The 15,308-nt window shown below is 49.1% G+C and overlaps 1 protein-coding gene across 1 annotated transcript in view; it reads left to right on the forward strand.

The window, feature by feature from the left end:
• Positions 1 to 11,201, forward strand: part of PALLD (palladin, cytoskeletal associated protein) — a 35,260-nt gene extending 24,059 nt beyond the window's left edge. The window contains exons 6-11 of the mRNA XM_010151005.1: positions 2,792 to 2,886; positions 6,900 to 7,032; positions 7,896 to 8,103; positions 8,754 to 8,919; positions 9,791 to 9,924; positions 10,746 to 11,201. Coding sequence (XP_010149307.1) covers positions 2,792 to 2,886; positions 6,900 to 7,032; positions 7,896 to 8,103; positions 8,754 to 8,919; positions 9,791 to 9,924; positions 10,746 to 10,918 — 909 coding nt within the window. The 3' untranslated portion in view covers positions 10,919 to 11,201. The remainder of the gene's footprint in view (positions 1 to 2,791; positions 2,887 to 6,899; positions 7,033 to 7,895; positions 8,104 to 8,753; positions 8,920 to 9,790; positions 9,925 to 10,745) is intronic.
• Positions 11,202 to 15,308: the final 4,107 nt, after the last annotated feature.

A 15,308-nucleotide genomic window follows, 5' to 3' on the forward strand; every position in this document is an offset into this window, starting at 1 on the left:
GTACTGCAGCGTGCTTGTGAACTGTGGGCTTGTAGATGCCCCAACACACCAGTAGCTGGGTCTTAGGCTAGATTCTGTGAACTGCAGTGCTTAAATCTAGGTCGTTGAAGCATTATTCCTACGTATACAAATAACAGAAGTAAAGCAGTGGCATAAGGCCATGGGAATTCTTCAAGCTAGGAGATTTTACACATAGATGACCCCCGTGTTCCAACACTTGGTACCATTGTGGAAATGCACAACAGGTTTAAAAATGATCAATAAATACATACATTCTCAAGGTACAAGCAAATCCTGCTCATCTTCCCATAAGCATTGCGCTACTGCACGTACAGTTTCCCTCTGTGGTGTTGCTGCGTGATTCGAAGCTTTGGAGGACTTGGTGAGTAACTGCCTTTGTGTTTGGGCACTGCATATTCCCGGAATATTTAGGGCCTTCCTTTTAGCATTTGTTGTTGTGGGTGACGCTCGTTCGATGCCACAGCAGTGCCCTGGCATATCGGCTCTGGTTGCTGATGACACTAGTCGGTGAACGTGTTTTCAAGTGGGCTAAAACGAGCTGGTTTTGAAATGTTCTTAGTTTGGGGATGGAAAAAGCAGTTTTGTTAAATGATAAAATTCTACGCCTGTGCCTTTTTTTTTTTTTCCCCCCCCTTCTTTGGAGAATAACCAGAAGCAGCCTCCTCTGGCTCCCCTAAACAAAGCATCTGCCTGTTCCGCCCAGCCCATCTACTCTTTCTTCGCAGAGTCGTTCCTACGCACACGTACTTACCTCTTCCACAATCTGCTTCCTTTCACTACGCATTTAAGGGTGCAGCGGGGGCAACGAGGGGCTGCGAGTTAACATCCGAGCCTTTTACACCCAAAAATCTGGATTCCAGTTGCTTTAAGTCATCCGAAGGGGAAGTAATTTGGGCATAGCCTTCTCAGTTCTAATGGCAAGTTTTCCATGTCTCAAAGCCATCACACGTAGGCAAATTTTCCTTAAGAAAAGCAAAATGGATAAATATAAGGGAGCCTACATCGGGATTCTGGTGGCCTGGTTGGTATTTTCTAGGCTGTTGCTGTGTTTTGGTCATCGCTGTTGGAACCACCAAACTACAAAGCAAAAAGGCCTCTTCCTAGTTGATCGAAATTGGGTTTATTAAAGGGTTTGGTTCATTAAAGCTCTGCCGGGCTATGCTGCCTCACGAGCTGGCGTAGCGCTAGAGGATTTATGTACGTGAGGCGACTCGTTGACACACCCTGGAAATCACGGGTGGTAGTGACGGTGGCAGGCACCGTTGGCGGCCACGTAAAGCGCAGCGAGCGGTCTGGAATTAAGGCTCTAACACACCGCTGGGGCTTGCAGTAAAATTTGCCATGTAACTTAATCCAGGGCGAATGGACCCCGGGCCTAGAAAAACCCAAAACCGTGCCCGTTTAGGCCGTCAGTTACAGGTTACATCCCTTAACTGATCTCTTTCCACGAGCCATATGTGCTCCAGTACTTATTTTCACCTTCTTTTATCCCTTTCTCTCTGATTCTTTGCACTATGCCACCCCATCCTCAGTCTGGATTTCCCTTCTTTTCTAGGCCATCTTCTCATTAATTTATTCCCACTTGTCGCTTCCTTCCCATTCAGCCCATGACGTTTCCAAACCTTTGGCTTCCTGCTTGTTCTCCCCTATCCAAATTCCTTACTGTCCTTTGTTTCCGTTTGCGATGCCTTAACGTCTTGAGATGTGCAGAAATTACCCCCAAATGTGTGAATTCATCACCTGCCAGAAAACTATTAACCTGCAGTGGTGCCTAAAACAGGAATGTGTTTGTTCCAGGTGGTTTTGAATTGTCTTGTGGCACAAAAAGTGGTGCAGAAGTTGCTGCAGGTCGTGCCCGATGGCTTATTTGAAGGCGAGGATTTTTCTCGTGGCCTGAATGGCTCATGGGAATAAAAGCGGGACACGGATGGCAAGTCCCTAACAGCCCAGCAGTGACCCCGAGGTCACTGCCATTTGTAGGCTGGCTGTGACCTCAGTGCAGTTGGGTTTCGGTGGGCGAGTTGTGAATGAAGAGCTGTTTGCAACCCCGGGATGACTGTGACCAAAATGCTGAGAGGCTTCAGTTGGAGCTCAGAACTGCACTACGCTGCAGAGCTGGTGCCTGACGGCTGCCAGTCCAGGGGGCAGGAAGACAGCTCTCCGTCTTCTGTGCATTTACCACAGCCATTTAAAACTCATTTTTTAACCGTTATTCAAACCGTTACACAAAAGTGTATAAGCTTTTGCTACAGTATTATTGTTTTACATAGCTTTTCTATTTCTATCTGTTGTGTGTATTTCTTAATACCACCAGATGCATTTACCCCTTACACGGTGAATTCTTCCAGAGCCCTGGATGTCAGCAGTTCTACCTGCAGGACAGTCCCACCGCAAATTGGTTACCTCTAGAGCTTGTGGTGGAGAGTCTGTCTTCACCACAAATAGTTTATTTTGACATAAGAAACAAAGCAAAGTTAAAAACGAGGATTAAATACAACGGAGCCCAGGTTTTGTGTCACTGAAAATAAGCGAATAACCCAGGGTGACCGAACGATCTCCGGTGTCCTCCAGCACAGCGGTGCGCTTTGGTGCACGTCCGACCCCCAAACCCGGCTCACTCTCCGGAGGGTTTCGCAGTGACTGGGTGAAAACAGAGACTCTGTTAGAGATTCTGTGACAGGTGGAGCGAAACGAGGAGATGAGGTTGGACATTTATTCATATTACATGCTTGAAATATCTGAATGTTGCTTCTCTCCCTCCTCCCAACAGGGCAGAGTAAGTTGCACGGGCAGGCTGATGGTTCAAGCTGTAAATCAAAGAGGCCGCAGCCCTTGGTCACCCTCTGGTCAGCCTCATATGAGAAGGTACTTGATGCTCCTTTCTTTTATTCTTTTAATAACACAAGTTTGTGACGATAAGGTAAAGAACGTGAACGAAGAACGTAAGTTACAAGTCTGGCATAAGGCGACCTGCCGTCTAAACGCGCCGGCAAAGCTTGGAAGGATAAGCAACCCCTGAAGTCACATGACTTGGAAATATCTTTAATTCTGCCTGGCTCCTCCTCCTTTCTTTGTGATGTTCATGTATCACTCCTTATCTCAAATGACACCGTCAGTTGTTGGGAAGGACCTGGTCACTTCGACGGGTTGTTTTCTTTAAAACCCTCTCACCTGACTAGGATTCCAGCAGGAACCTACGCTTTGTGCAGCTGTTCCTAAGTATTCGTGTAAAGAGAGGGCAGAGGGAACTGCAGGCCAAAGCAGCTTCGTAGATGGACTATGAAGTGGTTTTGGATTTCACTGATGTGACTTCAGGTTCTTATAAGGAGTTATGAGTCAGAAGTAAAGTATTAACTCGTCTTCGGTGAGTTTACAGCTCACGTACAAAGCTTCAGTTTATGGTTTTGGGCCATATAAGGGAATTTTCCCCTTTTTCTTCATTACCCAAAGCACTGATGAGGCTGTCGAGCACGGCCCAGACGTCTTCAAACGATACAAATCATTCCTTTTGGTCACGCAAGCGGAGCTGCTTTCCGAGGGGTCAGAGGGCCCCGGTTCCTGCTGTGACAAGGCACACGTCTTGCCGAATGGTCACAGTGGCCACCGAAGGGCGGTGTTGCCCAACTGTAATACACGGAGGAGACGTAACGACACACAGTCACTGTGCAATGAAGAAAGGACCCCTCTGACGATTAGTAGTGGTACTAGTACGTACGGTAGTAGTACGTACTGCGGAATCGCTGCCTGCAAAACGGGCTCTCTTACACCCTCCGCTGACTAGGAGGTATTAGGAAGTGAGGTTGGTCCTTTAAAAGACCTTATTCCTGCAGAGAACGGAATGGGCTTCCCACAGTCCTGAAGGCTTTTCCCAACGTCTCACTGAGGCGTCCCGAACTTCCCCTCTGACGCTGCACGTGCATCTTTGCGCAGGATAAAGTGCGGGTCCCTCTGCGATGGGCAGCACCCTTGGGTAATGATGGGGAGGCGGGGGGCTCATTTTTCAATCTCTCCAATCCAATCCAAGTCTTAATCCGAGGCCGCTGACCGCTGGCATTTTATCTTCTAATGAGACAAGCACTCATGCAGCCACTCTTGTCTTGGCTGGGTGTCCAGTAATGAGCTATAAATGACAGAGTTCCACAGAGCAGTTTAATTAAAATTAGGGCAATTACTGGGGCTCCCTGTAAAACTGCCATACGTCAAGGGTGCAACTTTTGAACGGTCTGATAGGTCCCGAGCCTGGGCTCAATCCCTCAGACATCATAGCGTCCAACGCTGCAGCACCTAAGCTGTCCTGCCGTGCACTGCAGCCACAGCCCCTCCTACATCTTAAAAGGCGTGGGATTTAGGGAAGGTTTTTAAAAGGAATATTCCAATTGCCCCTGCTCTCCACTAGGGAGTCAGTTTGAACTTCATATCCTTTATCCCCGATTAGGGATCATTAGATGATGAGTCATAAAGTCTTCCCCAGCTTCTCGCTCGCTGGAATTCCTAGTGCGCACTAACCCACGGAGTCTCCCCTGGACACGTTTAGCACGTGATGTCATTATCACTAAGCCTCATCTTTGCAATTGGATGGCCACGTCGCAATGCTGAGAACCCACAGCTCTTCCCAGGGTATTTCAGTCTACTGCAATATGTCATTCCTAGACATCTGAAGCATTTGGCTCTGCTCATTTCGTCATTTCTTACAAACCACAAAATATTTTAGAAGTAAAACCCTACTTTCGCCTCTCAAGGTAAAGGCTTAAAGAGTAGTCAGCAGTTTTAGAGGTGAATTTACAAGGAGTGAAAAGCATTATTTATTTCTAACTCGAGACTGAACATGCTGATTTAGGTTTCTTTTCAGATGTGTAATATGAAAATGTAGCTTTCACAGTTCAAGAACATCCTGCCCAGGGAAGCTGTGGATGCCCCATCCCTGGAAGTGTCCAAGGCCAGGCTGGATGAGGCTTGGAGCAACCTGGTCTAGTGGAAGGTGTCCCTGCCCATGGCAGGGGGTTGGAACTGGATGGGCTTTAAGGTCCCTTCCAACCCAACTCACCAGCCGGAGCGTAGTGTTGCTTAGGCGCTGTGATCTGTGAGCTACTGAAGTAGCTTTGGGATTGTTCAAGTTGCAAAAGATACCAGGTGCTGAAGGCCTGGATCTTAGGCACCTGGAAAGTTACCTATGCTTTTAGTGTGTGCAGAGGTGTCAGTCTGTGGTCCCCATTTCCCCACTGGCCAGCTGAATATGAGCCGGCGTGTGCCCAGGTGGCCGAGGTGGCCAAGGGCACCCTGGCCTGTAGCAGGGGCAGCGTGGCCAGCAGGCGCAGGGCAGGGCTAGCATAACTTGTTTTTCTTTTTACTAGCATAACTTGTTTTTCTTTTTACTAGCATAACTTGTTTTTCTTTTTACTAGCATAACTTGTTTTTATTTTTAATATCTAATTTGAAACTGTTCAGACAATCTCACAATCATGAATACTGGTTTTATTTTTTGGTAATTTTTTTTTACCCCTTCACCCTTTTTAGGAGGCTGAGGGGAGACCTGATGGCTCCCTACAGCTCCCTGAAAGGAGGGTGTGGGGAGGTGGGTGCTGTGTTCCACATGTTCCAGCTGTCGGGGGTTTTAAGCTTTTTTTTGGTTGTGAATCATTTTAAGCCGGCAGTAGAATCCACAGTTTAGCCACGAACGCTGCAGACACTGTCAGAAACAGAAACACCGGCAAAAGGTAACAGAAAAGGGAGTGCAGGACAGGGAGTTTCACTGGGAAGTGTCACTGATCAGAGTTCTCTGGGAGGATACTGGAACAGCCCCTCCTCACCGCAACAGGGTGGTCCTCTGGGCAGCAGCTGGCTCCACCACGGAACCCACTGGAGCCCATCAGGCAAGAACAAAACCTGATCGGAAGTTCTGTTTCAGTTGCAAGTTTCTTGGATCACCACATCACACAAGTGGAATAATGCTGATGTCACTTGGGAAAAAAAAATCCAGTCAAATGAGGAAACATCTGGAAGAAGATTTGATAGATTAAATTAACAGGATTGGCCGGAATGGGTTGCTGAAAGTGGAGTAAATGATATCACGGAAGCTTGAGGTGATTCTTGGGAGAGGAGTTATTCTTCCTTTTTATTCTGAGGAAGCTTTTCAGGCTACCTTCATGAAGGACAGTTTAACAACAGCCTTTCTTCCTAATGCTCACAAATCCTCGTCGTTTCGACACCCCATTTGGGTGGCTCTGAGAATGTTCAAGCCTGTCTCAAGCCATACGAAAACGTTAAAGGAGGAATAAACGTCGGCAGCCCTTCGACCCGCAGAATTTTCCGCACGCTCTTCAGTAGCGTAGGACCGGAGAAGACAAAACTTCAGCCTGAAGGTGAAAAGTCTCTTGGCAACCGAGACGATTAGCAGCATTTAGCTGCTGTGGTTTTCTGCACGGTGAACGTAATTAATGCCCGGTACCTGCCCTTTCTGGGGTCAGCGGCCACGGTGCAGGGATTAAACAGACAGGGCCCTAGAAACTGAGGCTGTACGCTGAGGCCTACTGAGTCGGTTTGTTTGTGTTCCCAGGACTCAAAGACTAAACCAAAATCCTCTTGTGTCTAAATAAATTATTAGTACCAGCAGTTTTTCCTTGTAGCAAGACTGTTTTCTGGATCATGTTTTGCCACAGTTGTGAATTACATGAAAGTAATTAAGTAAGCACAGTGTCAGAATTCCCTCAGCCTGAGCCGAATGCTAGCAGCGTGCCTACGTGTGTAAATAGGGAGCGGTTACAGTACAGGGCGGAGAAGTGATTTAAAATTGAAAGCAGTCTTATAAGTGATTTTGGTTCTTCTGATGTAGCAGAGAAAAAAAAATAAAATAATTTACCTTTATTTCATGTTATTTTAAGACCACGATCTCGATCAAGGGACAGTGGTGATGAAAATGAACCAATTCAGGAACGATTCTTCCGGCCTCATTTTCTGCAGGCTCCTGGAGACCTGACTGTTCAAGAAGGAAAACTGTGCAGGATGGACTGCAAGGCAAGTATCACGCAAAGGGTAGCAGCAATCCTCCTAGGAGGTCAGCTGACTGGAAACCCAGCTTAGTTTCTTTTGAAGGCTGTTTCGGCAACGGTCAGCAGGTTAATTAATCTCGCCGTTTACGATGAGCATGCAGTGCAAGTGCTTCAGGCCAGTCTTACAGCTCAGAGTAAAGTGATTTTGAGAGCAGAGGGAAGCTGCACACGCTGTAAATAAAGACAGCGTGCTGCTCTGTTTTATGCCCTTTGACGAGTTTCGCTTCCCCGTTAAGGTTTCGAACGATAGAACCACGATTTATGACTTTGTCTAACAGACTTAATGCAGGCCTGTGTGACTTCTGTTTGCTTTCTGCTGATACACTTGGGAGCAGCTCTTTGTTTCCCAGAAGCGCCGACAGCACGGCTTTGAAAAGCGTGAGACTCGTTCACGCAGACGAGGCCTTGCCTAGCGCCGGCGGTGCTGCACCTGAGTGGGGAGGGACGTGGGAGTTGAGTAATGAGCCAGCTAACATCTTTTTTTGTCTGCAAGTTCTCTACAAGAGGTTCATCTAGAGGGGAGCATCTCTTCATCCCACAAGACAAAAGGTGTCGCCTTGCCTTTCGGTTTGCGATGTATTATTATTTACCCTCTAGCGTAGCTAGAGAGTCATCTTTTTTCAGTCACGCCCCTAAGACATCATGGAATTCAGGGAGTTGGCCTGAAAGTACATGAACCAATACCAGTGAGTGGGTGTGTGATTCAGGACAGAATTAGATCTTTGCGGTACACCGGCAGTAGCAAACAAACCCAAACTTCTCTGCAGTCTTCTCCTCCAGCATTTCCTGTGGCTAAGACCGTTTCCCATCATTCTGTCCCCACTTAAGGTTAGCGGATTGCCAACTCCAGATTTAAGCTGGCAGCTTAATGGGAGACCAGTTCGTCCCGACAGCTCGCACAAGATGCTGGTGCGTGAGAACGGGGTGCACTCCTTGATCATAGAACCCGTCACGGCCAGGGACGCCGGAATCTACACGTGCGTCGCCAGCAACCGGGCTGGTGACAACACGTTCAGCCTGGAGCTCGTTGTTGCAGGTAACACCTTCGCGCTAAGCTTCCGCGCGGTACGGATAACGTGAAAGTCTCGGTGCCAGCGGATGACTTGGCCAAGGGGGGCGGGGCGGGGTACCGAGCGGTGGCAGCGCTGCGGCGTCGTGGCATAGGCTGGCGGGTGGGTGACCCCTGCGCGTGGAGAGGGCCGTCACCGTGGTTGGGGCCACAGGCCTGACTTGAGCGGGGGTGTTAACGGTGGTTTGTGCGGACCCCTGACTGCCAGCGGGGAGCTGGTGCGGCATGATTCGTGTGTTCCGTGGCGTGCCAGACTAAGGACGTTCCAGCCTGCTGGCAAAGCGGTTCCTTCCATCGCTAAAAGCCCACCCTCTTCTGGAATAGGAAGGAGCAGCCTTCAACGGGCATTGGGCAGCCAGTTTATCAAAGTCTCCGTGTTTCAGTTCTTTCAGGGAAGGGGTGGGGGAGAAGCCCCTCAGCTCTATTAGCACTCACTTTTTCTCCTATTAAGATAGCGGTGTGACTGTTTTCTTCTGATGAACCAGGATTGGGGCTTTGTGATTCACGAGGATAAGCTTCCTGCTGCTTAGATATCGCACTACTGGTTTTTAGCGTAACGCTGGAAGAAAGGCCGCGTTTCCGTAGCGCCCGCGTGACCGCGATCCTTATTTCCACAGCTAAGGAAGTACACAAAGCACCTGTGTTTATCGAGAAGCTACAAAACACAGGGGTGACTGAGGGATTCCCGGTGCGCCTGGAGTGTCGAATCTCGGGGGAGCCATCCCCTCAGATATTTTGGAAGAAAGAGAATGAGTCGCTCACCTCCAACACCGACCGAGTGAGGTGAGACTGGCTTCGACTGACCTCCCCACATATAACTCCGACCCCGTAACGCAAGTGAAGACCTAGAAGGTCGTAAGAATGCGCTGGGTGTAAACGGCAGCTCATAAATATTAACTAGCTATCGTGGTAATTGATGACATCCGCTTAAACTTGTAGCCAGCCTGCTGGATGAGCCAGAATTAAAGCTTTAGTTGTGTTTCCCCATCTTTGGGCTTCCATAACTGCACTTTAAGCTTGCGGAGAAGTAGCTGTTCCCTTCTAGAACCAAGACTCGTAGAAGCGTGTTGGGGAACACCTAGGCTTCTGGGACGAGAAAGCCTTGAATCGTAACCCTGCTGGGCAGCTGAGATTCAGGGGGGGTTACTACTCTGCGACCTAGAAGCTTGTCTTCAGTATCTGATCATGTTTTGTAGGAATGCTTCGGGGCAAACGCCTGACACGTTGCAAGAAAAGGAGCTTGTTACTGCTCTGACACTGCAAGAAACGATTGCCATCCTTAGGAGTAACTAGGAGTATTTCAGTAGTACCCCGTTCCTCCAGCTTTTTATCCTTTCCCCACAAACTCGGGGTAGATTCTGGCACCCCGGCTACCTAATAAGATTCCAGCTCTCATGAGCTGTAACTGTGAAACAGAAGTCACTCCATGCTGCTTTACCTCTTAAGTTTTCAGTACAGGTCCTTAAATGACCAAATTGTCAAGCATACTCAGGTTTTATTTTCCACCTGCTAATTTCGGAGGAAGTTCCACATTAATTAAAAGCAGGCTCTAATTAACCCATCACTGGAGTTGGGTCCGATTACAGTGACAGTTCAGAACACACTACACCCTTCTTCAATCCCAGTAGTAATTTTCTACTCTTCTTTTGTTTAGCATGCACCAGGATAACTACGGCTACATCTGCCTGCTTATTCAGGGAGCTACGAAGGAGGATGCCGGCTGGTACACCGTGTCAGCTAAGAATGAGGCTGGGATTGTGTCCTGCACTGCCAGGCTGGATGTTTATAGTAAGTGACTTCAGTTTTCACGGTCACGTTTCATCCCCCCAGAAGCGACAGCTCTGTAAGGTTCAGTTAGTTCACGGGACGCTTTACACTGCTCTCTTTGTTTATAGTTTCTCCTCAGTAATAACCATCCACACCAAGACAACAAACGCTCTGCCAGAGTACATCTCCCATCAGATCCCTAGAGCAAAACAAGCACGCGAGCTTGCTGCTTTCCCTTAGCATGTTAAACGTAGCTAATTAACGGCGTGATTCCGTTATTTTTGTGGATCGTCATTACTATCGCTCTTCTTCACTGTTCAGTTTGTTCCCAAGTCAGCCCTTTACATAGTTGAGCATCTTCCTAAACCCACATCTTTCACCCGTCTTCTCCTAACGAGACCGAAGGGGGTAGGGGAGCGGTTGGAATGATAAAGGATGTTTTCTGGGGTGGGTCTCCTGCGTGAGAGACTTGGCTCGGCGTTCTGCAGCATGCAGAGGGCAGCGATGGCAACCAGACGACTGCCTCTTACGTACGGCGAGTAACACCCGAGCAGCTCTGTCACGGGAATCATGCACGGAAAGCAAACCCCTCGCGGTTACCCTCCTCGGTGACGCAAGGCAAGGTAGAAAGCAACACCAGAAAACCAAAGTAACTAACAGGGGCACTGCTGTTTTCACTCCCCACCCACAAAGGTGAAACGAACCAAACTTAGCTTGGACACAATGATTTTCTGCTGCAGGGAAACGAGCACTCCTTTACAGAGGGCCGACTGTGCCTCCGGCACGCTGTCTGGCGCAGCTCAGGGTGGCTGACGTTCTTTCTCTCCTTTCTCGATCTGTAGCTCAGTGGCAACAACCACCTCAGACAACCAAGCCAAAGAAGGTGCGGCCCTCGGCCAGCCGATACGCTGCGCTCTGTGACCAAGGACTAGACATCAGAGCAGCTTTCCAGCCTGAAGCGAATCCGGTCCACCTGACAATGCAAGCTGGCTTGGTAGAGAGCGATGATCTGTAGATCCCACTGCCGCTTCCACCGTTTTCTTTCAAAGCAGAAACACTGAAAGCCATTGATTGCCTTGACCAACGACACTCCTATGTCACTTTATGCAAAGGCAGACACATTCAAGTACAAGAAACAGCAAACACAATAACCATAATACTCCTTATTCATTATACCAAATTAGAAGAATAGCTAGGTAATTAATAGAAATGTACACACTGCACGACACCTCACGTCCACCGGTTCCTTACTCCTAAGTTGCTTCAGCTGAGTAACCCTTTTCACAAAGGCCAGAATACATCCGAGACAGATCTTTCAGGGGACAACGCTCTTGATCACCACCACGTGCCTTCCTAAAGCAGCAGGTAGATGCTACGCCACCCCAGCGGTGCAGGACGTTTTACCGGAGGCCATTAGACCGCCGGGAAGGCGAGGGCGGATGGGAACGGCGGCGCGTCCCGAGAGCTGCGGTGAACGAGCGCGGCACCCTCAGAACGCCACAGGAAGGGACGAGGGAGAGAAGCATAAGCAAGGGCCGCGTTCCTGCGAATGGCTTTCTGTCCCGCGGTGAAAAGAACCCCTTGCCTTAACCGCTGTTAGGATGGACGGTTCCGTAGAGCGGCATCAGCCCCGGGATTGTAAGTATCTTTCCTTTTTGCCGCCTAGGGGGAGGCTCACCTACAAACCCGCAGCAGAGACAGTTGAGTAGTTTAATCTCTTCAGGATAACAGAGCTGACACGCCGTAACAGCCCGCTCCAGGCGATGACGCGCGGTAACTGGATGGTGAAGACGTGCCGGCGGTGTGAACCGTGGCAGCAGGTCACTGCCGGGGGCAGGGGGGAAGAGGGAGAGGGCCGGAGGTTGGAACTGGCTCCGAATTTCCAGTCTCTAACCTGGTAGTAACCCCGTTGAAGAGTCTGAAATTCAGAAGCGAGCTGCAGACAAGGCGGGGTGTTGGGGATGGGGGGTTCAACTATCCAAAGCGTGTGTAGGAGGGTCTTAGAAACGTAGAGCGCGTGCCGAGCGGGTTGAGGCTGCCACACGGACTCGGATGACCGCTACCCGCCGCGGGTGACAAGCTGGTGGATCCAAGGAAGCGGGAAGCGAAGACGGACAACACCACCGCCACCAGCTTGGTTCCTTTTCTCTTAATACAACGCGGGTCTGGGGTAGGTGCCGGGTTTTGTTCCTTCTCCCTGCCGCAGGCAGATGACAGGCGGGTGGAGCCCGCGCTCCGCAGATGAAGAGCGTGAAGGCCGCCTTCGGAACGCCAGGCAAATCCGCGTCAAACGGGAGCCCCACCTAGGTCAGAGCTGACCCCGGGTACTTGTAAATTGGAACCAGATGAATTTCAGAGGAAGGGGAGGGAGGGAAGAATTCCTAGGCCTGACAAGAAAAACGAGCATTTGATGGTACGAGCATACTTTGCGATGAAAGGAAAACACTGTATTCCTTATATGAAGCACATATATGGTATCTTTCATTATTTATAATAAAAGTGTTGAAATCTTTTCTCTCAGCTCAGTTATTCAGAAATCCTGTACCTTAGGGGTCTCTTTTTTTTAATGTTTGTGATTGTGTACACCATATACTGCGTTACTGCTATACGTGTATTGCTTTCCGAGTACACCAAGTTTGTTTTGTTTTAGCAACTCGTGAACTTTAGCACATGAGGTAGCACTGCTCTGGGGCAGGGTACGACCAGGCATGGGGATGGTTAACCTAGATTAACGTCACGGTCTGTCAGCTGGGAAGAACCCGATTCTGTCGGAGAAGCAGCGCGTCGTATCGTTTGCCACGTTTCTCGCCTGTGATGTGCCAATTTCCCTTTTGTGCTTAGCTTCACGAGCATTATTTGGTCACCTTTTATTTGTATTTATAAAAAAACTGTATTATCCTTACCTTGGATTGTTGTGCTGATACCATGTGGGTTTAACATCAATAAATAGTAGACAAAGAGAACGTTTTCCTTCTGGTGCAGCCTGTTAACTGGTTCGGTACAAGCATTAGAAATTCCAAATATTATCGGTACAGGTGAGGGCTATGTGCAGCGTCTAAAAATGACTGGAATTTATCAGAGTATTCCACTTGTGACCCAGAATCTTCTTTCAACAAAACAGAGGAACACCACCCATAAATTCTGAGAAACTTTTTCTGAATAAAAGTACCTGAAGATGCTTTTTTTTTTTTAATTTTCCTTCTTTCAGTAGGTTAGAAAACAAGCAGCTCTAATTTGTGTGCCCAATAATTGCAGCAGGACACCACTTACAAACGATTCCAAGCAAAGGGCACGGTCCAAGTGCTCTAAAGTTCACTCAAGTAAAGGAGGCAGGATGAAGACAAAAAAAATAAACTGTTAAGCTTCAGTTGTAAAATCCTGACCATCGACCACCTTCTCCTTTCCCTGCTGTCCACAGACACCAGGAAGGATGCAAGACGATGATTTACTCTTCTCTTTCAGGCGTACAATTCAAGCATCGACCACTACAAAGAGAATTCCCCCAACAATTAGGTGGATACTGATAGTAATGGCAGCACTGCAGCGGAAGTGAGTGGGTCCTGTCTGCTTACAGTGGATTTGGCTTTCAGACTGAAACACTGAGGCTGCTCTTGTGAGCTGGTTTAAGATGAGGTCATCGTCACTTTTTGCCTCTGTACGTATGTAGAGACACACAAGTAGTAAATCACATCTCCAAGCAGCAAAGTTGTCTCTCTGAAAACATTCAGCTGTGCTGTTACTTAGTTACTGGGACTGTTTGGGTTTACAAATTCAGAGGGAGAAGCACGGTACAGGAAAACGAGAGACTTCTCAACCCAAAAATCTGAAGCTGTTGGAAGCATCAAAGAACCTTTCCGAAGTTTAAGCTTCCCCCACAAACTCCACAGGTGGCGAGTATGACCTGAAAGCGTATTTTTATCATTTCGTAGGGCTGAAAAGAAGTCCTGACTTCTTTCCAAACAGCAGGTTTAGCTACGAGAAGGCTTTGCATTATTTCGGAAGTGCGATCAGAGCAATCAAGAAGGCAACACAACCGCTTTCAGGCTGACAACAGAACCCTCCGTCAGGAGCGCCAACAGCGAGGTGTTCCATGTCGTGAAGCTGTTTTCAGCTGGGGGAGCACCCTAACACACAGTGCCTTCACCCTGCAATTCCACGACCACAGCGACAATCGGTTGACGTACGCAATTTTATTCCACCATGGCCAACCAGGGGTTGGCTATTGAAACCAATTTAGAGAACAGTTTGAAACCCTAGCTTATAAATCATCGTTTCTTTCTCTGTGACCGCTTTCAAAGGCCATTTCGGTTTGCTTAGTTTGTATGCGCTAAGTGCCATGACTCCCCGTGTACGGCCAACTACATCCTTACCTCGGCAAGCAGCCCGACGGATCTGACGTGCGAGTACGGAGCCCTGCCTGGCGCGGCATGAACTGCTCTGCCAGGGCAGAGTTGGAAGAAACAACAACTTCGGCCCTCGCTGTTCCTGTTCGCGCAGACTAGCTGGCCTCTTTGGAGTTAGGGGTTAGAGCCAGGAGAGAGCCCTGCCTGACGGGCCACGAACCAGTCTGCCACGGCAAAGCACTGCGAAGCCCTTAAACCCAGGCCATAAAGCCCTTCGTGTAAAGCCCTGCCACTTAATCCAGGCCCCTAAAACCCGCAGTGTGAAACCCTGGGCCTTAAATCCTCAATCTGAAGCCCTGGGCCTTAAATCCTCAATCTGAAGCCCTGGGCCTGAAATCCTCAATCTGAAGCCCTGGTTTTTAATCCCACAGGGTGAAACCCAGGCCCTATAGCCAGCAGTGTGCAACCTGGGCCCTTAAGCCTACAGTATAAAGCCTGGGCTCTTAAACCAGAAGCGTAAATCCCTGGCTCTTAAGGTCACAGTGTGAAGCCCGGGCCCTCAAACCCCCTGTGTGAAGCCCAGGCCCTTAAACCCACAGTATAAAGCCCGGGTGAAGTCCTGGCCCTTAAACCTGCAGTGTGAAGGCCAGGCCCTTAAGCCCCTCATGTTAGGCCCAGGCCCTTAAGACTCCCGTAGAAAGCCTGGGCCCTTAATCCCACCGTATAAAGCCTGGCCCCGTAAGACTACACTGTGATGCCCTGGCCCTTAAGCAGGCAGCGTGAAGCCTGGGCCCTTAAGCCTCTGCGTTAAGCCTTCCTTCCGTATGAAGACTGGGCCCGTAAGATCATATTGTGAAACCCTGGCCCTTAAGGCCGCGGTGTGAAGCCCCGGCCCTTGCGCGTGAAGCCTTGGCCTTTAAACTCTTGCCCTTAAGCCTGGAGTGTAAAGCCCAGGCCCATAAGCCCACATGGTGAAGCCCTGGCCCTTAAGCCTCCTGTGTTAGGCCTGGGCCCTTAAGAGTCCCGTAGAAAATCCGGGCCCTTAAACCCGCAGTGTAAACC

Source organism: Eurypyga helias, unplaced genomic scaffold, assembly GCF_000690775.1.
Source record: "Eurypyga helias isolate BGI_N326 unplaced genomic scaffold, ASM69077v1 scaffold11814, whole genome shotgun sequence".
NCBI lineage: Eukaryota > Metazoa > Chordata > Aves > Eurypygiformes > Eurypygidae > Eurypyga > Eurypyga helias.